The sequence below is a fragment of the Mchenga conophoros genome, linkage group LG18, assembly GCF_057382185.1.
Source record: "Mchenga conophoros isolate Kocher_MC1m ecotype Shallow Benthic linkage group LG18, M_conophoros_male_GT1.1, whole genome shotgun sequence".
Taxonomy (NCBI): Eukaryota; Metazoa; Chordata; class Actinopteri; order Cichliformes; family Cichlidae; genus Mchenga; species Mchenga conophoros.
The window spans coordinates 8,947,517-8,973,954 of record NC_140543.1 but is presented as its reverse complement, the minus strand read 5'-3'; the positions used below and the strand labels follow the sequence as shown (position 1 = coordinate 8,973,954).

At 40.6% G+C, this 26,438-nt stretch overlaps 1 protein-coding gene across 3 annotated transcripts in view; it reads right to left on the bottom strand.

Moving 5' to 3' along the window:
- Nucleotides 1–26,438, bottom strand: part of LOC146553161 (contactin-associated protein-like 4) — a 137,909-nt gene that overhangs the window by 4,579 nt on the left and 106,892 nt on the right. For all 3 annotated transcript variants that reach the window (XM_085253519.1, XM_085253521.1, XM_085253520.1), the window contains exons 17-22: nucleotides 23,415–23,633; nucleotides 18,405–18,644; nucleotides 16,309–16,533; nucleotides 11,361–11,494; nucleotides 6,591–6,678; nucleotides 43–261 (exon numbers count right to left, since the gene is read on the bottom strand). In XM_085253519.1, the coding sequence (XP_085109645.1) occupies nucleotides 43–261; nucleotides 6,591–6,678; nucleotides 11,361–11,494; nucleotides 16,309–16,533; nucleotides 18,405–18,644; nucleotides 23,415–23,633 (1,125 nt within the window). The remainder of the gene's footprint in view (nucleotides 1–42; nucleotides 262–6,590; nucleotides 6,679–11,360; nucleotides 11,495–16,308; nucleotides 16,534–18,404; nucleotides 18,645–23,414; nucleotides 23,634–26,438) is intronic.

The following is a 26,438-nucleotide window of genomic DNA, read 5'->3' as shown; positions in this document are numbered from 1 at the left end:
TTATAACATAATAACAAGTCAGATGTCTCCTCCTTTTCTCACCTGACAGGTGGTGTGTGTTCTCAGCTGAATAGGAATTGGCAGAAGCTGCGGAGCCGCAGTTGGACTGAGCTAAAGGTCCAGTGATGATGACGGGGCTGGAGTTGGGGCGGAGCAGAGCTTCTTTCAGAGGGCTGATGGTGTTAAAGTGGACAACTGACAGGCAGCCTGTAAAACCGAGGGAAGCCAACCTGGATAGGTCTGCATCCAGGTCATCAGACTCTGGAGAGAGAAAATGAGCAAGATAGAAAATGTGTAGTGAGCAGTGAGGATCCAAAGGCAGGGCACAGGAGTTGGCCTCAAAGAGCAAATAACAAAATGGATAAAGTTAAAAAAGTAAGTAAATAACCCCCTATTTGTGAAGGAAGAAACACTGTCAATATACACAGTGACTGAACAGAGGTTTGTAGATGGGTATGAAAACAGACTAATGGCTTGCATGGGAGAAACAGGATGTAAATAAAACATAAACATAATAAATTACTGACAAGACACAAGAGGAGAAAAAAGGGAGGGGTAAAGAGTTCAGATGTAAAACAAAAGAAGAAAAACCGGAAGAAACTGAGACACAATAAAAATGAAGAGAAGGAAATAAGGAAGAAACAATACAACTTATCGAAGGCAAACAAAACATTATGTACAACAAAACACTGCATATATCAAAACGAACACCAACATTCATGCAAAAACTACAGTAGCTGAGTGGGCCATTAGTAATAATTATATTTATAAAGAAAAAGTAACATTCAGGATGCAGATTTTATAATGAAGTACATTATTTGCTGTATAATCTTCCAATTAAATATTATGAATGCATATACCATTGTTCATTAGTAATAGCGAAGCCAGTTTTCTGAGGGTTAACAGGGACACATTTATTAGTTAAATCCGTGTCTATGGAAACTGCCACACGCTGAATAATTTCAGCATGCAGAAGTGCAGATGCAATGTGATCTGATTATACGTCCAGGCTTGGCTTTTCCAGTCTGGGCAATCACGAGGTGACAGGCGGTGTACAACCTGGACAGGTTGCTAGTGTGTTGCTACGATCATCTGATTATCATCCACACACCATTTTAAAAGGTACAGAAATCTTCTATTTATATACTGGCAGCATGCAGACAGAAGGGCAGATTGCACTTTTCTCCCTGGTTCATTTTAGCAATATGTTAACTTGAACTCTGTTAAGCGAATCAGTTTTGTTGATTGCATTACTGATTATCTGTTGGTGAATTGTATGCTCACTTGGGTGATGGCACCAGCAAGACACAAATTGCTGCTCAATCCTGAAAGTCCCAATTTCCAGGGCTCAACATAAAGTTCCATTCATGTTATAGTGACCGCCTTGTAAAAATGCTCATATTTACATTAACATCTATTTAAAAGGCATGTCTACAACAACAATTTTGGTTGTTACAGCTAGTTGCTCCCTTAGTCAAACCATAGGATGGATCTTTTTGTTGCACTTTTGACAGGTGGATAAGTGGTTGCCTCCTGCATCACTTCCACTAATTAGGGTCACAAAACTGGACTTTTAAAAAACAAAACAAAAACCTTTTAGAGCATTTTTAATGCAAGTATCTGATGAATAATATGCTTTGCAATGTGGTTAGCTTAGCTATGGCCTATTTGCAAGTTCAACCTCTCCCAGTCTGTTGTGGCTCTGACAAAGATGGGGATAGTGTGACATGATCCATTGGATTGATCATGTTTTTAGGTCGGAATTCTTACTTTCCGTTATTCAGGTTTTTATGGTTTAGATTTTTGTATTAGTGTCTTCTTCTTGTGTTCCCTTTTGTATCAAGTTTCTAGTGAGTTTCCTTGTCGGTGTTAATTTGTGTTCTTTTGTCATTTCCTGTCTTATTTGGATAATTTTCTTGCATCTTGTTTTGTGTTTCACTATCTCCTCTGACTCGCTGTCTTGACTGTCTTCACCTGTTGCTCGTTACCCTCCTGTATCAAATCCTTAGAATTAATCACAGGAAACTGACTATCTTTGTCGTTGTATTTATTGTGCCATTCTGCTTAGTGTAACTTTCTCTGTTAAAGTCCTGTCTAATCATTATGGCTTAATGGTTTGCTATCCCTTCCATCTTGCCCTGTTTGATTGGATATTTATTGTGGACCTGATCATCAGTATTAAAAGCCTGCTTTTTTTTGTTGTGTACGATGTACACAAACTGCAGTTTATGATGCTGTGAATCTGAAGTTAAAGCACCAAAACTGATTGCGACAAATCAATGGGTGGCATGTCCATCTTTCATATACAATCATATGATCATCAGCATACACCCAGTCACCTCTGTTATAGCAGTCAGTTATTCTGCTTTCAGTCTGCAACCATCACATTATGAGAGACTCTCCAGCATTATCTCTTGATTTTATTGACTTAGATCCCTCCATCATTCACCTCTGCTCCTTCACAGCAGTGTAAACAGCAGCTGTGGAAGCCCACATTAATGCTGGAAGCAGCTGCACCACTATCTGTTCAGATGACTGAGAGGTGACTGTGGTTTTTACCAGCATACATCTGCATGTTGATGAGAGCAGCAGGAGACACTGCCGCAGCCTGTAAGCTCCTCTCAGCTGATACACCCCCCCCCCCCTCTACTTCCAGGTCCATTAGTTAGGCTGATGGATGACAGGGTTGAAGGCGAGTGACAGAGAATCTACTTTCCTGATGTTTTCCTGATCTGACTTTCTGCCTCCTCTAGTTCGACTGCAGGGTAACATTCTGACATGACAGTTTGAAAACTTGGTGTGCTGTACTAAGGTCTATTGCAATATACAGTAGTGGTGCTTTACCTCTTGTTCTTAAATGTAGTTGCTGTAATTGACCGAGATTTTCCTATACACCAACATTAGCTAGATAAATGAAGAAATGAAGTTCACACTCACTACTTACATCCTACTAAAGTGGTTCCTTTGAAAACCAGTTTATTTATATTTTTAAAATTCCTTTTCTTTCATGATATAGCTTAAGAGTACTTATGGAAATCTCTGATACATGGAAGGAAAATGTGTATTTTTCTATTTTTGTTCCACTGTTAGTTGTTCTTTTTATGAAAGAGCTGTGACTGCAGCCTGTGGTCTCCCAGACGCTTATTCACAGTTCATATCTTAGTCCATCTTTCATGGAGGCACCGAGGGAAAAAATTACTGGCTTTTTAAAAATTGTAAAAACTGTAATCACACCAACACTGTTTCAAGTCTCTGCCCATGACTGGAGTGGAAGTGGAAAAAGCAACACACTACAGAAATAGTTGATTCCCATTTAAAAGTTTAAAACTTATGTGGAAGAAGCACATTCAAGTAGTCAGAATGAGACCTCCAGGGATGAGCAGTGCTGGAGCAGTCCAAAGGTACACAAGATCTGCACTAGATAGAGATGATATAATTATTATAGTATATAATAATAACTATTATTTTTCTTTTTTTAGTTTATCTAGAAAAAACAGCTGGCTCATTTGGGAGGGACTCAGAGTAGAGCTGCTACTCCTCCACATTGAAAGAGGCCAGCTGTGGTGGTTCAGACATTTGATTAGGAGTCCTCTTGGGGGTGAGGTGTTCCGCTTATGTCCTACAGGAAGGAGGACATGCCAGAGGGATAACTTCTCTCAGCCTGGGAACACTTACGTAGGTCATTTTTATGCTCACTGCATCGCTTGTGTCGCGTGATGCGTATATGTAAGAGACATAAAGACACACAGAGGAAGATGTTGCATCTGTTTGAAAATGTGAGTTTGTGTAAAGAAATTTGCAAAAAAAATGCTGATGCCCCGGCAACATAGCCCCAGATACACAGCAGAAAACGGATGGATGGATGGATGGATTTATCAACACTAGGAACTTAAATCTTAAATTAAGGCAGAAATGTGCCGGTTCCATTTATGATACAGTTCAGATCAATCCAGCTCGATTAAATCCAGTCCTAATCACAGGAAGCTAAAAGCAAAAACTTGCAATTATTTCTTTGTTTCTGCTCTAGACATCTGGAAAGACTGTTCCTCTTAGATGATAGCACAGTTTTAAGGAAAATGCATTTATGGGTTGAGCAGCTGAGTTGAGTACATGGTGATGGCACGATAAACTTGCCTTTACTGTTGTGAACAGCAAAGAAAGATTTTCATTGCACAGGCAAACGTCTCTTGCAGGGAAACATGTACTGTGTATAATACAACTTTGAAACTTGAAATGTATTGTGCCAAGCTTGTTTTTTTGTATATACAGCAGTATATTTGCAGATAAGTTTCTTTCTTCCTGTTAAAAATGAACTTTAAGGGTTCTACAGGTGGGGTGTCAAACGTATTTCATATTTTTCGATTATTAATGGCTCGTCAGTATGTGGGAGCCGAATCCTCAACCTGGCTGAGAATCCACACAGGCAGGGGTGGGGCTTTATTTTGATGGGCACACCATGCAGCCACTAACACGCAAAGATAGACTGGAACCATAGCATGGGGGGAAAGGAAGGGGGGCAGACGTTCCAAAGACAGCCAGTGTACAGGTCGGATTTAAACACGAGCATGTTGGGAAAAGTGAAGAAATGAGCGGAAACTTAAAATAAGAAGCATCTGGCTGCATTTCAATGATATTGAGTATCTGAGTGTCTAAATGAGTGTCACAGGCCTGAATGGGTGCTTGAAGCCATTTATAATTCTTGTATAATTCTAATTCTAGAAACACAACAAAAAAGAAATTTTGGACGTTTAACTGTATTTTCAGTTTTAAATTTTTTCAGTTTTTCCCAGTGATAAAAAACTCCCTTTTTCATACTACACAAAGTAATTAAGCAATAAACAATTAACTTGTTGAAACCCAATGCTCACGTTATTGGGGGACAAGAGGGAGAACATCTGGTTTAATGGGATGTACTGCCAGATCTGTTATTTAAATATAGACATGTGTGGGATCCACAGAAACATCAGAATCTCAGCTAAAAGCTCATGTATAGGAATTTCTTTTATTTATGTATTAATCACATTATTTTATTGTATAATGCCTTGGTGACACTGGATTTTAACAAGTCTCACACTCATACATTAAGACAAATGGTGGGGGTGTAGTAAGGAAGTTGGGGGAAGCAGACAGCTCCACAGGAAGAGTCTTTTGTCTCTTCGAGGACTCTGGGAGGTAGCAAGGGAGTGTGAACCTTAAGGTGTGAAACAGCTGTGTACTGCCTTTTGTTCCTGGAGAAGGTATTTAACTGAGAGCCATGCTAGGCTCAGAGAGACTTTGCTGACCGTCTGCCCCGCGGTCATGTAGGCTCTCCACAAGCTTGGTTTTCTGTTCTTTGTGTGTTTGGATTAAAGAATGTTAGCTACCGCTCGTCTGCAGGCTTTATTTAAATGGAAAAACTTCCACAACATTCACAAAATGATTTGAGCGACCACCAAACAGCTAAAATAGCAAATGATTAAAAAGCAGGTAAACAGATTCCCCCCCAGCAAGCAAGCAAGCAAACAAACAAACAAACAAACAAACACAAACAAAAAAAACCTGGACAATCCGGGCAATGAGTTACCAGAACATTTTCTGCCATTTTACACTTTTCTTTTTCAATTTAAGTCCAAAGAGTCATGCTAACAAGTTTCTTTCTTTGTCACAGCAGCGTTTTCTTTATCATGCACACAAACAGTTAAATATGTAACCTTTTTACACTGACAGAAAGGGGAGCTTCAGACGCGGACTACACCTTTCTTGGCTGCTGCCTCCAAGCACATTGTGCGCTGTCTATCTTGCGTGCTGCACGATAGCGTTTAATATTTAGTATCTACTGTTATCTACTGCTAGCTAGTTTATTGTGATGGTGCTGTATTTATTATGTTGTTGTTTTTTTCTCCGTACAGGTGATCCAGGTGTTTTGTTTGTTTTTCTTTCTTTCTTCTCCCTTTCTCACAGTCTCTTCTCCCCTCTGTTTTTCTTTCTCTCCCTGTCTTTCTTTCATTCTTTCTCCCTGTCCTATCTCCCAGTCATGTCTGTCCCGTTTGCAACCGAAAATAAAATAAATACATAATTATAATAAAGGTCAATCAAATGGACCAATATGGCAAGGCCATGATGCCGCTTGGCATCTTTCTTGGCCTTAAGACAACAATTCTGATGGCTAAAGATCCAAACGAGACAAAAAAAAAGAAAGAAAGGGGAGCTTCACTGGCCTGCTTAAGATCAAAGTGGGCTATATGTGGCCTGTGGTGTAAAATGAGTTTGACACCCCTGCTCTACAGTAATCGGCAACTCCGTCCGAATATCAGAAAAAAGTTGTTGCTGCGGTCCAAGATTGTAGAGTGCATCCCCAAAACCCAGAAACTACTTAAAATATCTTTTGTTTACTTCTTGACTCAACATTTCTGAGCACTCAGTACTAAGATGAAAATATCCCTTTGTCCAGCTAACAGCTCTGGCTCCATGTATTACAGTCAGTTTTTCTAAGAAAGCTCACGCTGAGAGTCAGGCACCAAACTTCTCAGAGCTGTTATCAAATAAATGTGAGTCTGAGTGCTCCCTAACTAAAAAGACATTCTGTCTTCTTTTACTGTGTCCTCACTCACCGTGCACTCTGCCCAACACCAGCGACTTGATTGCATTAAATTCCCCGTCAGATGTCAGGTTGAAGTCTTCTCTGGCATTTTGGTCAATCTGAAAAAAAGAAATAAATAAATTGGCTTTTGTTCAACCTTTAATTTTTAAAGTAGAATACAATACAGGATAATTTAAGACAAATAAAAAGCACAGAAAATTAAAAGATCTGAATACAAATTAATGATTAAAAAAACAAAAGGAAAGTTTTTGAAATATTAGAACAATTAAGAAAAATGAAAACTGAAAGTTGAAAGTGCATCAACTAGGACATGAACAGCTGGAAGTGGAATAAGATCAAATTAAAATTTTAAAATGCCCTAGGCATAAAAACGAGCAAAGTATTACATTGTTCTGTGAGCTATTCTAGTTATTAGATGCAGTGAGTATTACTTTCGTGCCAGTCATTACTTTTCAGTCAGCGGTGACGTGAATCTGGCGCTCCATCCTTTTTAAATTTGATTTTATTTTTTTTTTAATGTTCAGCTTTCCCTTTATCTCAACAGCTCAAAGGGAGGAATGAGCAACAGAGTCCAAACTTGCAGTTAAAAACATTCAGTCATCCAGAATGAAATTCACCACTGGAGATTATTTTAATTAGAGCAGCTCCACAGAGAGTATCTCACCATGTGGCCGTGAAGAAGAAAACCTAGTCAAAATCATAACTGAAGTTTCCATCAAAGGGGGGAAAAAAAGAAAAACTTTTGTAAGTCATTATAAATGCTGATTACTTCAACAAGACATCTACTGTTTGAAGTAACATTTACTTGAGGTCATAGCTACACTTCTTTATCGTAAAGCTGCAGAATGGTGTATTTACAAGACCTATTAGGAGAAATGGAAAAAGCATTCATAATGATCTTTGGTTCAGGCCCAGAACAGCTTCATGAGTGAGGGGAGGATTAACAGATGGCTGTTATTATGGTGAGGAGAGGTGAACGTGAAGCAAATCTGTAAGATTTACCGGTCGATCTATGTTGCTACCCAGACCACGGCCACAAGTTGTCACCAAAAGAATGAGGTCATGGATACAAGTGGTGGAAATGAGCTTTTTCTCATGGGTGACAAGGTTCTTCCTTAGAATGAGCTAAAGAGCTCAGTTATTGAGAAAGGGCTTAGATTAGAGCTGCTACTCCTGCACATCGACAAAGGAGCCAGCTGAGGTGGACCAGGGATTTCTTACTGGGAGGAGGCTCGAGGACAGACCCAAGACACCTACCCAGATGTTCCCCCAGAGAATGGGACGACAGGGCATCTTTGCTTAAACTGCAGACGACCCAGATGCAGACGTGGATAAGCAACTGAAAATAGAGCGCTGAACAGACCAAAAACAAATAAAATACTAGCTCTGACCTTTCACATTTTTATATTGAACTTAGGGCACATACAAGGCTAAAGAAGAGGGGTGATTTATTGCAATGAATCACATATCTTATGCATTTACACCATTCTGCTTGCTTCTTTCTGCTGCTCTCTTATCTGTAAGAGGTCACCACAGCAGGATATTATTTATTTATTTATTTACTTTTACACTCAATGCCCTTCCTAATGCAACCCTCCAAGGGATTTGTGTTTTTTAAAGGTGTGTGAAAATATGATGAGCTGTAGGTGAAACTGTAATTGGGTACTTATGTTAAAGTGTACATAGAAGTTTTTGCCAATCCATTACACACATTGTATAAAAAAAACAAGTTAGTGTGAATGAAAGTGAGTGTACTAGGAATCCAAAATTGCCATTAAAAGATTAACTAGAAAAATAAGAACTGCATTTAACCTTGATATGAGGATAATTTACAAGGTCTAAAATACAACAGATGTGCAGTTCCCTCAAACCACATTTTTAATTCAGTAGATAGACATTCACACAGAATAAAGAAACATACTACGTCCCTGTAGTCGAACTTTAGTGAAAAATAGACACAAATAAACTTTACACTGACTCAAACACCGTCTCTCCAACCCAACCTGAAAATTGCTTGCAATAATTGCTTACATTAAATTGTGGAGGCAAGTGAAAAAAAATGGCTGAAGTTGCTATTAAACATGCTTAGAATTAAATAATGAAAACTCAAAGACAAGCAGGAAGTCAGAGTTTGTCCACTTTAACTACCTGCTTTGGATACCTATGCAGGGAGAGGCTGATAAAACAATTACTGTCATGGTTTGCTGTGTGGCAGGCAGGAGAAGGACCCAAGATGCAGACTCACAGACACGGGGATAAACTCAAAAAACACAGCTTTATTGCTGGCCACGAGAAGTAATACAAAATAACCTAAAACTGGGAAAACTAAAGCATGAGCTGTACAAGGAACCGAACCACGGGGAGAATTACACACAACATGAGGGAGAATGCGACGCCGAACAGAGGGAGACTCAGACAGAAATACACAGAGGGTAAACGAGGAAAGTGGGCACACACGGGGAACACAGGTGACACTGATAATCATAACGAGACAGGGCGGGGTGAACTGAACATGACATGTACAGGCACAGAGGTTCAGACAGGAGGAGAGAGAGCACGGGGAAAACACAGACATAACGGGCTGGGGAAACATGAAACAACCACAAAGGGAGACGAGGGCTCATAAATACATAGAGGGCACACAGGGGGGAGAGAGAGCACGGGGAGAACTTAGACATAATGGGCAGGGGAAACATGGAATAAAACATAAGGAGAGACGAGGGCTCACAGATACACAGAGGGGCACACAGGGGGTAAAAGCCATGAAGGGAAAACACTTAGGGAACAACACAACAGGGCAACTCAGAAAACATGGCCTAAATAAGGAACGAAATACAAAAATACAAGGAACTAAGAATACTGGGCCCACATGGCCCAGGACCATGACAATTACTGGTTAAGAAAGCTCCCCCAATTGGGTTTGCAGTTTGCAGTTCTACTGATATGAAATAAGCTCTAGATACATTTTTATAGCCTTAAGCTGATATGATATCACTGAAATTACAGTAGGTTTCCACATATTATAACCTAGATTGGTTCTATTGAACAGGAAGTACCTTTTGCAGTTAGGTCCCTTGTGTTTACACACGGCACCCAAGTCCAGAACTTTATCTTGCTGTCTCTGACAAACTTTGATGTACTATTTTAAGGATCTAATGGAGTGTGTCAGTAAACCTAAAGGAAACGAAACACTGGGCCATCTGATAAGAGTGCAGAAAGAGAGGGCATGATGTATTAGCAGCCCAGGGTGATTTAGTTTTTCATTTTTCATTCGCTCAGGGGGAGAGGATATGACGGTGTCCAATTGTGAGACCACTTTAGAGAGTCTATGCTGCTGGCCATCAAGATGCAGCTGGGTGACAATCGATGAAGGTCACCTGATGTTCCCGAAGCATGTTGTAACAATATAATGACTCAAGGTGATGGAAACCGGTAAGATGAGATGCAACTCATATTTCACTGGAGTCTTGACAAACTGCATCAAGACGAGGTCACCTTATATTTCATCTCAGGGTGTTGATAATTATAGAGACGTCCAGGCTGCTGGCTCCCAGTGAGATTAAGTTTACCTCATATATCATCTGAGGCTGTTGTTAACAAGATGTTAACGCTGTTCATGAGATTTAGATATTTTGAAGTTGATCCATATTTCACCCAGAGCTGTTTTAATGTGTAGTTTATCCCTGCTATCCTTCCATAGCTCTGCAGTAATAACTGGAGCTTCCTCGAACTAAATTAACACAGGGATTATTGAGCCTTCCTGAAGCGACATGATGCGACTGGATCAAATGGAAAATAATTTCGGTTAAAAAGTAAAAAACTTTTTAACAAATGGCAACTCGTTTCAGACAAATCATTTTTAAACTGCCAAATCTGCCACATGTTTGTGGGAAACACCTGTGCTATACATTTTATGTCAGTGGTTTCAGGATTATTTTCCATGTTATGACTGATGGTGAAGGAAGTAAAGAAGGAGCCTATGCACAGCTGTGACGTTATCGTATCTGTGACAAATAGAATCTGTGTGCGTGGCATGTTTGAACAATAACATACAGATAGAAAATATTAAATACAGAAGATGACATTTACGTATTTATATTTTTTTATTTTGGGGTCTTTATCTTGAAACTGAACGGAAATGACTTAATTACAGGGGCTGGAAAAGGGAGCACATTAACTTTTCTGTGGAAGTCTATGGACCATAAACGAAACAACATCCAATGCTCTTTAGTGTATAAGTGTCGGGGTTAATAGACTCAGGTTAATAAAAGCAAAAATAAGTCAGGGTTGCCCGATACTGACGGGTAAGTTGTAATAGGACCTATTCACACTGGGCTAATGGAGTTTGTTTTAAAACAGTGAGAGCACAGTGGCATATCTGGGAATAAATGCTCAAGCAGGAACTGCAAAACATTCAATCATTCTTTAAAATAATTTGATTGATCAGAGCATAGTGCTTTTTGTCCCCATCTGGTGGTGAAAAAAACATTGTAACCTTTTATTTTAAAGTGGAAGTCAGTTGAAACGGCAGAAATTACACTCTTCTGTCACTTCAAAGCTGTTAAAATTGAACAGTGTTGTTATTTTGTGTGTAAGGTGAGATGCTCCTCCCTATTTTCTACTCACTCGTGCAGTCCCTGCTTTTGTAGTCTCTTGAAGATTTAAGGAAGCACATATCACCTTGTCGTATACTGTATGCATGTATAGTATAGTGTATATTGCACACAACCTAAGTAAAACCATAAATGTAATTATACAGTATTTGTGTTCTTTTCCTCACCTGTACAGACACAGAGTCTGTCAGCCTCCTGATGGAGACGGTGTGCAGCTGTCCGTTGGCGAGGCTCCTCACTTTGCTCCTCAGCACTTCGGTGTCTCTGCTGCTGTCCAGCTTGTATCTCACCTCCAGCTTATCTTAATCACACAAACACAAAGTTTTTCCACGTTAAACTTCTTTCTTTCTCTTGACGAAAACATCCGTGTGTTCTATAACCTTTACGAAAAAAACATCCTTAAGAAAAATAACCTTAGATTCGCATCTTTCGGATTCATCACTGAGTTAATAAAGCTTTCCATTTTAAGAGGATTAAGAGGTAATTCCCTATCAATAACAAAACTCTAAATCTAATTAATTTTCCTAATATACAGAGCATTAGGAGCGGATTAATATAAAGCAACGTTATTTCTTTGGGGCTTTTAAGATTAAAATCAAGGATATGAAATTATACATTGTCCTTCAAACGCATCCATGTTATCAGGATAATATTTTTCAATTATAAATAATCCCATAAGAAACACTTCATAATCATGATTCACTGTGTTCATCTTTTAATTAGGTGTATTTACCAAAAGGGAATAATTACTTGATGTATTAAAGCTCATTCCCGTAGCTGCCATCTCTGATAACGTGGTTTATGCATAAGTTCTTGAAAGCAAGACTTAAGTGATTAACAATGAATATCTCTCATTTTGGCTGAAGAATGTTCAAGTGCAGCAAAGGAAATAAGCAGAACAAGAGAGAGCTCTTAAGGATTTCACTGGACACGTTTAAGCACATTTACCTGTCAACTCTCCGGTCAGCATGAGGCCTTAATAACTCAGAGAAAGCCGACAGACAACAGGGCATTAACAGCAGAAAAAAAACAAACATTTATAGCTAACCAAGCAGCATAGTGCCAATTTTATTGCTGGATGCTGAAAATGCCATTCATCATCCAAACTCTTATTCCTGCAGCACTTTTTCAAAGACAAAACAGCTGGACGTGTTAAAAGGCAGGAGAGTAGACAGTAGTAGAGTAGACAGGGATCCAGAGAGAGGATAGATCTGACAGATTCTTATAGATCTTCTGAAGCTGCTAAGTAGAAGAGGAGGAGAAGACTGAGAGAAGCAGGAGAGGGCAGAGCCTGATATGTGGAAAAGATGACGGGAAAGGGGAAAGACTGAGAGGTGAGGAGAACTTTGATAAAAAAACACCCAGCACGCCCCTGCGGGCGGTTTATCCTTCAAGCTCGGGTCCTCTACCAGAGGCCTGGGAGCTTGAGGGTCCTGCGCAGTATCTTAGCTGTTCCCAGGACTGCGCTCTTCTGGACAGAGATCTCCGATGTTGTTTCCGGGATCTGCTGGAGCCACTCGCCTAGCTTGGGAGTCACCGCACCTAGTGCTCCGATTACCACGGGGACCACCTTTACCTTCACCCTCCACATCCTCTCGAGCTCTTCTCTGAGCCCTTGGTATTTCTCCAGCTTCTCGTGTTCCTTCTTCCTGATATTGCTGTCATTCGGAACCGCTACATCGATCACTACGGCCGTCTTCTTCTGTTTGTCTACCACCACTATGTCCGGTTGGTTAGCCACCACCATTTTGTCCGTCTGTATCTGGAAGTCCCACAGGATCTTAGCTCGGTCATTCTCCACCACCCTTGGGGGCATCTCCCATTTTGACCTCGGGACTTCCAGGTTATACTCGGCACAGATGTTCCTGTACACTATGCCGGCCACTTGGTTATGGCGTTCCATGTATGCCTTGCCTGCTAGCATCTTGCACCCTGCTGTTATGTGCTGGATTGTCTCTGGGGCATCTTTACACAGCCTGCACCTGGGGTCTTGCCTGGTGTGATAGACCCCAGCCTCTATGGATCTTGTACTCAGAGCTTGTTCTTGTGCTGCCATGATTAGTGCCTCTGTGCTGTCTTTCAGTCCAGCTTTGTCCAGCCACTGGTAGGATTTCTGGATATCAGCCACCTCCTCTATCTGCCGGTGGTACATACCGTGCAGGGGCCTGTCCTTCCATGATGGTTCCTCGTTTCCCTCCTCTTTCTTGGGTTTCTGCTGCCTGAGGTATTCACTGAGCACTCGGTCAGTTGGGGCCATCTTCCCAATGTATTCTTGGATGTTCCTTGTCTCATCCTGGACTGTGGTGCTGACACTCACCAGTCCCCGGCCCCCTTCCTTCCGCTTGGCGTACAGCCTCAGGGTGCTGGACTTGGGGTGAAACCCTCCATGCATGGTCAGGAGCTTTCTTGTCTTTATGTCAGTGGCTTCTATCTCCTCCTTTGGCCAGCCTATTACCCCAGCAGGGTACCTGATCACGGGCAGGGCGTATGTGTTGATGGCCCGGATCTTGTTCTTACCATTCAGCTGACTCCTCAGGACTTGCCTGACCCTCTGCAGGTACTTGGTGGTTGCAGCCTTTCTAGCGGCCTCTTCATGGTTCCCATTTGCCTGCGGGATCCCCAGGTACTTGTAACTGTCCTCTATGTCTGCAATGTTGCCTTCTGGTAGTTCAATCCCCTCAGTTCTGACTACCTTCCCTCTCTTTGTTACCATCCGACTACACTTCTCCAGTCCGAACGACATTCCAATGTCATTGCTGTATAGCCTGGTAGTGTGGATCAGTGAATCGATGTCTCGTTCACTCTTGGCATACAGCTTGATGTCATCCATGTACAGGAGGTGGCTGACAACTGCTCCGTTCCGTAGTCGGTATCCGTAGCCAGTCTTGTTAATGATCTCACTGAGGGGGTTCAGGCCTATGCAGAACAGCAGTGGGGACAGAGCATCTCCTTGGTAGATCCCGCACTTGATGGTAACTTGTGCTATGGGCTTGGAGTTGGCCTCTAGTGTTGTACGCCACATCCCCATTGAGTTTCTGATGAAGGCTCTTAGGGTCCCATTGATCTTGTACAATTCTAGGCATTCCAGTATCCAGCTGTGGGGCATTGAGTCATAGGCCTTCTTGTAATCAATCCAGGCAGTGCACAGGTTGGTCAGTCTGGTCTTGCAGTCTCGGCTGATTGTTCTGTCTACCAGTAGCTGGTGTTTTGCGCCTCTGGTATTCTTGCCAATTCCTTTCTGTGTCCCGCTCATGTATTGACCCATGTGCCTGTTCATCTTAGCCGATATGATGCCTGACAGGAGCTTCCATGTAGTACTGAGGCAGGTTATTGGTCGGTAGTTGGAGGGGACCGGTCCCTTCTTGGGGTCCTTGGGGATCAGGACCGTCCGGCCTTCAGTTAGCCATTCCGGGTGTCTCTCGTTAACTAGCAGCTGGTTCATTTGTGCTGCCAGACGCTCGTGGAGTGCAGTCAGCTTCTTCAGCCAGTAGGCGTGAACCATGTCGGGCCCTGGTGCTGTCCAACTCTTCATACTGGAGACCCTTTCTTGGATATCTGCCACTGTGATGGTTACTGGACCCTGTTCAGGGAGGTCGCTGTGATCTGCCCTCAGATCCTCTAGCCACTGAGCATTGCCGTTATGGGTTGCATCCTTCTCCCATATGCTCTTCCAGTATTGCTCCGTCTCCAGCCTTGGTGGTGCTGTTCTCTTATTGTTCCCTTGCCACTGAGAGTACACCTTTGCTGGTTCTGTGGAGAACAGCTGGTTTATTCTCCTGCCTTCTATCTCTCTGGTGTACCTCCTCAAGCGGCTGGCCAACGCTGTGAGTCTTTGCTTGGCAGTTTCCAAGGCCTCAGGTATGGACATGATGCTTAATCGACGTAATCAACCTTAATTTGATGCAGTGTGAAAAAAAAAATGCACAGAAATCAATTAATTTTTCAAGAAATATTAAATAGATTCAACATCTTTCTTCAACAAAATTGCAGACTGCACAGATGGTACCTTCCCAAAGGAAAAAGTACTATAGCTTACTAGGGTATATATATTAGACTTAATAGTCACTATATACAGTAATTGACTTCTATTCATTTTACATCAGATTAAAACTTTGGGTGTAAGATTCGGATAATTATTTATTAAAAGCTAGACATTTTAAATGAGAATAAGAAAGAAAAGTATGTCTTTGTGCCCCCTTTTCCTTGTTAATGCCCTATCGGCCCCCCTGGCTAAACTTTGCTAGATCCGCCCCTGCACAGTTACCAGCGTCAGCTACGTAGAAAAAGATCCTGGTGTAGAAAGTAATAATAAATAAATTCTAACAACAGCTGATCAAGCTTAAACGTGCTGCTGTTGTTCAGCCGATGGTTTCCTCTTTCTGGTGCAAAGTGGGCCAAAAACAAACCAGAGAGATGGACTCGTGACAGAAAAGCCGATCAGCTGATCATTAAGCAGTTTCATGATTGAAGTAGCAGCCAGAAGAGGCAGTCGCTCCATATATCGTTTGGTAAGCTTAACGCAGGAATGCTTTACAAACATTCAGAGATGGACTTACACACTTGCTTTACTTCTCTCGGGGATAACTTTGTCGGAGATGAAATGCCGGGTTGCTAGCGAAGCTCCACATGCTATCCAGACCACCGACAGGTCCCGCATGCCACAGCCGCTCTATCATGTGATGCATACTGCTCCGACGTGCTAACGTTCTGAGGTGAGTTACGGCGTGTTGCAAGTTTTGTGAGGTGCTTTCGTGATATTTAATGGATCGGATTACATTTTTTATTTTTCTCCGATATCCGATCCAGTAATTTAGGTCAGTATCGGACCGATACCGATACGTAATATCGGATCGGTCCATCTCTAATCCATACTGAAGGAAAAGATGGATCATTAACAGGAAAGAATTACAGAAAGATATTTAGAGGGTGAAACAGTTGGTTCATAAATAACAGAAGACATTCAACCTCAAGTCTGAAGGACGAAGAGGAGAGAGACCAAACTGAACATGGAGAAGAAGAAATGCAAACAGAAGCCCTCTTAAATTTGTCATCAGGTATAAAAACTTTTGAAAAATTAAAAGTTTTGTCTTACTGTAAGACAGGTGTTCTCCTCACCATGTTTATTGATGAGCACAGCCAGGTATTCTCTGTAGTAGGAGCTGACGTAGAGCAGCAGAGCTGGACTCTGGTTCGTCCTGAAGCTCAGGGAGACGTTTTCTCCTCTGAGCGTCATGTCAGAGTAGATGGAGGATGGCAGAGCGCTGCTGTTCCTGCTCATCTCGTAGGGCTCCTTGAAGGTGTAGCTGACAGATGTTCCTGACTTGAAGCTGGCTGACACCTCTGGAAGAAAGCGGCCACAGAAAGGTTATAGCACCTACCTACCTCTATTATTATTATTGTTATTATCTTTTTTTTAGCCATGTTATCGCTGACATTTTTCATAGATTCAACTAAAAAAGTGGGAACAAATTATACAAGATACAATTTAAAACAGGTTCTCTGCTAAGCTGCTATGTTTAGACACAGCACTGATTAAGCTCTTGAGCTAGCTGCCTTTTATTTATGCCTGTATGATTCGTAGGTTAGTGTGAAGTACCAAAAGAAAGAAACAAACAAAAAATTATATATATAAGGACTGGACTAAAAAAAAGTTAAAAAGCAGCCAATGTCCAAAGAAGAACTTTGAAAGATTTTTAGAAAGTCTGGAGAACCTCTGATCATGAACACTTAAAAAAAAACTACAAAAATGTCTGGCTCATTGCAAGCGAGAAGTGAGGGATGGCTCAAGACGTTTGCACACATTTGCATGTACATGAGCAGATCATTGGATTAAATAGATCCTGTGTTGTCTGATAGAAATGACAAAATGTACAATTCACATATCTAAGGTTGCCTCTCAGTTTCAATATTCAGTTGCTACTGGTTATTCAAAAACTCTTTAAGTTAACAATTTCACATAGCCTAAATAGTTTTTAACACCACAAGAATGTTCTGAAAAAATACTGGAGCAGGAAGAAAAACAAATACTAATCACCTAAAGTTTGGCTTCAACTTTAAATACAGTTGTATCTGTTCTCTATTCAACTAATGAATCAAAGCAATTAAACACACTTGTGGGACATCAGCAGGCTGAAGAGAGTAGGTGCCAGCAGCGGGAATGAAAGAGGGGTGGAGAGTCCTCTTAACCAGCTGAACTCAGTGAAATGTTTGTGCCCAGACATAGAGTTCAATGTGAAGATGCATCATTAATGCAATGAATTTACATCAAACCAAAATACTTTGAGTACTTTTTAACGAGTGTCAACTGCAGAAAAACGATTCTGTGAAACAATATAGATGAATACCTTAACCTTAACATCCACTCTGAATATTCGTATTTATTTTTATTACCATATCCATTTATTTTGAGTTTCATTATTATGATAATTCGTCCTATTATAGTTCACTTTACAAAAATAGAAAACTTTGAATGTCAGTATGTTCTACCTGACTTCACAGGGATGTAAACAGAGTTGATTCTCGGGCTCGAGGACTCCTCCAGCAGCAACCACAAGCTGACACATAACCACAGCTTTAACCTTGGCTTGTAGGATATAAGAGCTTATGAAATTAAATGTAAAGCCGAGGAAAGATGTCAGACACATTAAGTGGCTCTGTGCAGCATGTGTTTATAACAGGTCTCCTATAGCGACGTCAAGACAGGTGGAACCATTAATGTTGCTTAGTTCAGAAGAAAACACGACCTTTTAATGGCTTCAGCTTTTGAGAATTTTGTCAACAGAATGTAAACGCTTCCTGTCACTTCCTGTTGTCTGACTTGTTGATGTTACTTTTATTTATTTATTTATTTTGAAAACTTCCCTGTTGATGAACTTTTTAACAGAACTTCTGTAAAAAATTCCAAGATGTGCCAGTTTTCTAGTTTACACCATGTAACTCAGCAACCAATCGTTGGCAGATCTCCCTACAGTACTGCTTCTTTTGTATTTTTGCATCATCTGTGAGACATACTCGCTCTCTTCCACTCCACTACACTAAGAACTTCAAGGATTTCTACCACGTACTTCTTTATAGGTATTTGACAACGTTGCAAGTGAAATAATTTCAGGATATTTGTTGGCGCCTGTGACAATGAGCTCCTTCAGCTAAACGACATCTTTACAGCATCCAGACATTTTTAAAGTATGACTCTCGCTACACTGTGTGTGTACCTGTTTGGCAGAAGACTCCGGTGTACGCTGACAGGTTACAGTCACAGTGGAAGCCATTAGCTCTCTCCACACAGCGGCCATGGTTCTGGCAGAGCGAGCCGTAGCTGCTGCAGTGACCCGGGCAGCCGGGTTGAACGCCTGGTGTTATCTTCGCCCTCTCCTCCAGGTCCAGAGTGACGCCGTTCAGCTGCAGAGAGCGGATACAGCCGCGGAAGCCCTTCTGCCTGGATGCTGTGCCTCCTGAAATCACAAAAGTTAAGCGCCATTATCTTTACTTTCCACCCTTCTGTGTAGAGATCTTCCCGAGGGGTTGAAATGGTTATATTGCTGATATCACAAGCAATCAAGGCCAAAGCGTGCTCCCCAAGAACAATGATGCAACATCGATTTCTGTGTCTGTTTTCTTTCAGGCTCAGGCTTTGTTTTATTCTAAGTGTGCTGACAAGCCTGTATGTTTTTTATTTCTCCTCCTCCTGTCATCTGTAGCAGATCCACATGTCGCCTCTGCTTCCCCAGAGGCTTCAAACTGTCAACACTATTTCTATGAAATGACACAATGATGAAAACACAATGAGGCAACAAGCTGTAGGTGGAAGGCTGATTTAAAGGTATAACTTTCATCAGTCTGTCTCTATAACATCCTTCCAGCTGCTGACTGTGTGTTTGGCAGCCTTGATGAATTACTGTCTGAACCAGTGTCTGGTTGTATGTCTGAATTTGTAGGGGGGGAGCAGGAAGGCAGATTTTCTTCCCTATACTAGACTTTGCGTTGCTCATTCTTTCCACACTTACCTTACTTGCACACAAACAGTGGAGAAAAATCAAAAATGCATGTCCACTTTTGCAAACACGCATCCCATCCTTTCAAACGTGATGGCACAGCCAGAGTTCAAACCCGACAACCTCCCACTTCTGCAAAGATCGGGGCTCAATCGTTATTGTCCTCAGAGCACAGACGAGGCAAAGCTTTGCTCTGCGTGTTCAAAGCTGACAGCTTCCTATTGTTTAGCAGCAGGAGCTTTTCACACCAATAAATCAGAGCTCTGCTAGACTCCTCTCTTTCCTCTGATGTAAGCCAACAAACTGTATATGGTTGAAACAGGCAGTTTAGCCAAAGCAACACGAGTGCAGAGGTAAATATTCCCTGAAAGCTTTTCAAAATGACAGTTACTCTAAATGATTTACTAAAATACTTAATCTCTGTGTTGACAGTGATACATTATACTGATACTAGTATAAAGGGCTGAATATATTTCCTGGCGAACATCAGAGATAAAGCAATGATTTGGAGAGAAAATTTTACAGAATGAGAAACATATTTTTTTAATGAGAAATGTAAGAGCATGTAATTAAAATTATGAATGTTGTTTCAAGCATGTTTTGGGTAATTCAAAGGTAACAAGAAACTACACATGATAATGAAAACACGTGTCTGAAAAGCAAAACCATCAGAATTTGGACCCTAACAGAAACTGAAGGCGATGCTTGGTGAGATCATTCCTCAATGAATGATTAGTGAATGACTTGTGGAGCTAAAAAAGACAGATGGAGATAAACGCAAGCATCATCAGTAAGAATATAAAATAACGATTGTGCTCTTTTCACAAGATCATAGTGGCGAGTACATGCTGCAGCTGAAGCAAACAGTATGTGACCACTGGGGAGTAAGTGGGAAAGAATTAGTGGGATCAAAGCAATCATCAAAGGTTGTGTAGGTGGCTCAAACTACAAAGATCCCTCAAGCTGCTGGCTCAGGAATTGTAGTGAGGATGAATTCAAACGCTGTAGCACAGTAAGCTTTATGTGAATGATGTCAGGCTTATAAAATAAATACACTGATGCAATACAGACAAGGCCAGAGACACGCAATACATTTGCAAGGCTCTAAATATTTATTACAGTGCATTTTTTTTTTACTTAATCATTGGACTTTGGCTTCATATCACATTAGCAGTGATGCTAAATGAATGTCAGTCTTCTACGCAGTTCAAACCCTCAACAAAGCTTTCATTTCTGCATCATATCAACTGGATCCATATAGAATGCATGACTTTTTTTGATTAATGTAATAACTGGATCTTTATTCCAACCCATATCAGCTGATACGATCCTTCATATTGTACTGGCAAATCTCATACTGTATGAAGCATCTTATTGAAGCTGCTTCAACTTGTATACACGTGTTGCTTTTCCACTGTTTTTGCTTCTGCACAAATTTGTGTTTAAGGGCAGGAAGGTCCCAAATTCATACTGTCAGGTTAACAAATATAAAGACGATTTAATTGTGGGGTAATATTTCAGCAAATCAAACTGAGATACACTAAATTTTCTATTAAGCAAAACAGATATACAGATCCTGGTCATGGCACCACTCGCAGCAAGCAAAACACAAATCTACGGACACAGCGCACCAATAAACTATAGCTTATCTATTCAAAGCAGGCAATACAACAAGTGATGTGAAATGTTCCTTGGAATGAATGGAAAAATCTTTCACTTGAAACTGCTGTGCGCAACTATTTTACACCAACAAACGGCAATAAAGAAAAATGAAAAAGCAATCCTATGGCTGACAGGAGGCAATAACATGGGCTATTAATCGAAACAATGTAATTTGCTGCCTTATAAAGCAGTGCAAGGAATAATTAAGGCTCATAAATACACTGTTCATGGAATTATGGGTATGAATTTAAAGAAGACAACTCTGTGTCTTATTAAATCATAGCTAAGTAGATGGGCTAATACATCTGTGCGGTGCACCTGATGAGACTTGATTTATTCAAAAGGCACAAAAGCATTATAAATCCAAACTATAGGGACCTGGCAGGATTATGATTTATTAAAAAGCTGTACACAGGAGTGAGTACAGCATCGTTGTGGCTAATGCTTACACAATTTCTGAGCTGATACGAATAGTTATTATACAGTCGTTTACAGATTTTGAAGAATATGGGTGGAAATTCTTCATGCCTGTTCATCAAATATAAAAAATAAATAAATAAAATCACCTTGTGAAATGACACCAACACGTTTTCATTCAAACACTCCTTCATACTTAGTGCAGTGTACTTTCCTGATAATTTGGAGGTAAACATACACGGCTTTAGGCTGCCGGTGGCGACCCGCTTGGCTATTCAGAGTGGATTATCGGCTAAGCACACTGAGCAAATCAATATTCACCTCAATCTCCCTGCTGCTGCAGCTGCTGCCTTCATCCAATCTCATCAGTGTTTGGTAGTTTGTTTTCCTTCCAGTGCGCGTTTACTGATATGAAGTGACATGCATAATATTTACACAATGATAAAACCCGATAATACACAATGGATTTTCAGTTTTTTGTTGGATTTTTTGTCCCTGCAGAGCTACAAACAGACTCTGAGGTCAAACAAATAATTTCAATGGAATGAAGCGATGAAGTTGAGATAACGAGGGCTGAAGTATTGATAAAGTTTGAAGTTAAAGAATTTTAGTGAGCTGGTTGTTGATTTGCACAAACTTCTCACAAATAACTTCAGATTCATTTGTTTATTAAGAATTTGTGCACCACACTCTTTATTATGCCACTGCTCCCTGATGAATGCATATTCAGTGGTCAAAACCATCGCCTCAGCAGACTGATACTCGATAGAGCTGGCATTTAGTCAATAACAGTTTAGCACTTACATAGCTATAGAATATTTCTCTTCCTTTTCCAGCACGTTTCAGGAGACAGGACCTCCTAATTGTATTGTCTTTTAGATGTCACTAGTTTATGCTGTAGCACTGTGAGTGACGATGTAGTAGAAGACCCAAAGAATAAATGTGCAGATGCTGCACCTTTTATATCCAATACAGCTGAACAAACACAGGGTTCAGCAGCAACAGCAGCAGATTAAGTTACTGCTGCACAATGTTTGACATCCTACATAAAACCACTTTAAGAAAACTGCTTTATACCATCTATAACATCTACACACAAATCAGACTCATGCATTGTGTCTGCAGATGCTGAAAATAAGCACCTGGATTGATTGCTGAGAAAATATTGTTTTGTTTATTTTTTATTCTGAGACGATACAGCAGTATGACTCCAATCTTTCCAGCAAGATTATCAGTGTCAAATCTAACACTACTCATGTTTCCCGACTTCTGTTAAGACACATGACTTCTCTTTCATAGTCAGATTTTTGTTGGTGTTGCTGAACAACTTCCTTCCCACATTTATGGGTTTCTAGACAAATAATATTTAAAGCATACTGTCCGGCATATTGATTTTGTTTAATATTGGTTGCTCTGCTCCCTTTTTTTTTTGTTTACCCTTCTCCCAGTTTCTGATCACTAGCAATATGAAGCTTTTTTTTAAGGATGGATCCAGCCCAAGCATTATGCGTCTTTAATAAAGACTTTTGCAGTAATGTGCTATGGCAGTGAAGTATAAAACTGCAAGGAAACAATGTTGACTTCAAGTTTTCACAAAAATGTAACACTTTTTGTAATTTCATTCAACATATTCAGGGTTTTCTGTGCATTTGAGTGAGAAATCACTGCAAACGTAGCAGTTTTCACCTTTTAATTAGGGTGCTCTTTAATTAATTTTCTTTTTCTTTTCTTTGACTCATCTGTGATACGTGGTAAATAAACATGACCTGAGACATCTGATAGCAGTCTACTCCCAAATGACTGAATCCAGATGGCTCCTGAATTTATTAACTGTTCAGTTCCAAAAGCCTCAATAAACAAGCACTGAACTTGTCAATGTTTCATAGAATCCTGTCTAATGGGAACCTTTTTCTTTAACCCCTGAAAGGCACAAAAAAGACTAATTTGACTAAAATTTCTATAATTATAAAGCTGACAGTTACAGAGAACACTGCGATCCTGGAAGAAATGGCCTTGAATCATCCAGAACTAAGACTAATGAGGTGAAAATTTACACAAAGAAAGAGTCATGTTTATACTTCAGACATAAATCTACAAGTTACATGAAATATTCTTACTTCTTGAGGATCTGAATATTGGATCACTACTCACCTATGAACAGCTGGCTGTTGAGCTGCAGGTGGAAGTGTCCGTCAGCTGGCGCCTCCTGTGTGGCGACAGGAAGTTCATCCAGTCGAAGCGACGCTTCCTTGACGTTCCGCTCGGCTCGGACTCGATGCCACCGGTTGTCATTCAGTGGGAAGCTCGACTCGACACGAACCTCCAACGGGCCGTTACCAACATCAAAGGAGAAAACCACCTGAGTGGAGGCTTGACAAAGGAGAATGGATAGCATGTGAGGCAAAGGGGTAGTATAAAAATTTATATTGTTTCATAGGAAATGGTTTAATTAGACAACATATTAAGTTATTCTGCTCTCTGGCTAAGCACTGTCAATAAATTGATAATAATCATGACCAAAGTAATCATTAAGATCATGCAGTTTCTTAGCTGTAGCAGTGAAGCAATTTCTTATGCTTAAAATAACCCATTTCTAGTTTATAATCTTAAAAAAAAAAAAAAAAAAGTCTGAAAATAATGAGTTCAACTTTTGTTTCAGGCAATGTCTCTTCACTGCTGTTGCTGCTGTCGAGAAAAGACTGAAGATTTCAGTCATCGCTTCTTGTAAAGACACGACGTGGCAGACCCAACATCAGCATTTAATTTATGCAAACAATGAACATTCACTGCGACTCAATTAATGGGAATTCTACATCTCTGTTGAAACCTCTATTTATTTTGACAACACAGGTGTTCCCTTGCCAAGTGCAGCTATAATCAATCCTTACACGTAGCTGCATGTTTCCACAGAGCTCCAACAGTCAGTCTAAAACCTGCCAATGGCAAGAGTGGGAATAGAGATGGGAGTTTTAACAAGCAGGTTTGACTCGAGTGTCTGAAGACAAAACAAGAAGACATCAGGGAAGCAGAGCTCTACGGAATGAAGTTTAATTACTCCCCCACAACAAAAACAACAAACACCAAAGCCAACAAAGCTCCTAAAGAAGCAAACTGGGAACAGTTCTCACAGGATAACAAACAAGAGAAAGCTAATTCAGGTTGTGTACTGAATACCTGGAAGAAATAGACCACCATCTGATTGTTGAGAGCACCATGAAAAGAAAACAGAGTTAAACAACAGGATTGTTAGGGCAAGTCAGGCTCTTTCAGATTTCCTGCTGTGCTTCTTAGACTTAAGTTCAGCCAGTGATACTTTTAAATAATGATCTGAACAGGTGTCAAATACCAGGACATGGTGTCCCAGCAGGATGTCGTATTAATCACGCTGATCAGAAGTAATTCACTTCACCTGTCAATGGTTTGTGGCTGATTATGCAAGTAAGCTTTAAAACGTCTTTTATGTATTACGATTTATAGTCCTGCTGTATTTTCCACATCAGGCTCCTCATTATGTGTTACTGCTTTTTTTTGTTTTGTTTTAGGACTGACCAGAGGTGGGTGTCTTGCTGCAGCACACTCTGGAGTGCTTGTTACGGCAAAAGCACTGAAGCAAAGGACATTTTGGGGGGCAGAAACCTGAGGCATGCTGCAAGAAACTTGAGCTGTATAGCAAGACAACAACAATATTCACTTTGGGATTTAGGAGCTGCCATGAATAATGAATGAAGCCGTTTAAGGTGTTAAGACCTCCGTGATTATTGCAAATTACCAAAGTAAAAAAAAAAAAAAAAAAAAATCCTTCTATAAAATAAGTCCAGTAAATCAGTAAATCAGATTCATTGCATTCTACTGTGAATTACAAAATCCCAAACATAACACAGCACTTACAGCATGCAGAGAGATATTGTTCATTTTATACCAGAATTAAATGTAGAAAAATGAAACCTTCAAGTGCAAACGTTGTAGCATTTTGCAGGTGTTTTTTGTGATACTGCTGCTTTTAAGGAGGATCTGAGTTTTCCTCAGAGATCCGGAGTCATGACTCAGGACCAGAGCCAGCACCAGCACCAGCACCATGAGGTGCAGCCCTTCTTCAGCACCACAGACAGCGACTCTGTGCTCAACTGGCTGAATACAATTCTGCAGATACTCTGCTCTGTTCTTTTTGTCCTCTCTAACAAAGGGTAATGATTTAGGAGACCACAGATGAAGCAAGCTACCATTCTTCATGTTTTACTGGTGGAAGGTGAGGATGTATCACTATGGGAGCACAAGAGCAAGATGAAGCAGTGTCCCAGCATCCTGCAGTAACCTCATTTAGAAATTGTTCTCTATCTCCAGCTACAGTGTAACCAGGCGATCTGAGGCAGCTGGAAACAGAGCAGCAGTATTCAGAGCTGGAACAACCATGCTGACTATGATTTCCCCGAGGAGAGATGCTGTTGGTTAGCTACCCCGTATTAGATTTCTAGGTGTGTCTCTTAAATCCCATTTCTTATACAACTTCCTTTAAAATGCATACACAACATGAGGTCGGCAACAAGCTCTACACGTGAGGTTAAAGAAACCCCAAAAGTACCTACAGATTAGTCTAACAGCTGATTCAAGCCTGTCCAAATGACACACGCATTGAAAGCCATAATCGTATAAAGAAAAGGAGACCTTGTTGAGTAATACAGCTATTCTAAACTGCACAATCTGTGGTAGGCGGTAAGCATACATCCAACACTAAGGAACAATTCCATGGCACCCATAAACTAAATCATACTGTGCTGGTTATTACTGTCATAATATAAATGGCCAACAGTGGTGACCATAAATGTGTGCATTGCATAAGAGACAAGAATTAATGGAGGGTGAGGGTGAAAATGCCCCCGAGAGTTCATAAAACAACTGTAAAATTAAAAGCAATGGTGCACAAAAAAAACAAAAAAGAATTGCAGGGGTAATTATGAGTTCCCTTTTACGGGTTTAGTCTTATTCACATTTATGTTGTGTGGTGAATGCAGTGCCGTGGGTCGGCATTTATCATCGGTGTAGGTGTACGACTGTGAAATGCATTCAACTGCGGCCTGTGGGGGAAGAAAATTTGATCATAAAATAACAAATAATGCAGCTTAAAGCATAATAAAATACTGGAAACACAAAAGCAGCAACGAAAGAAAATGCTAAAGA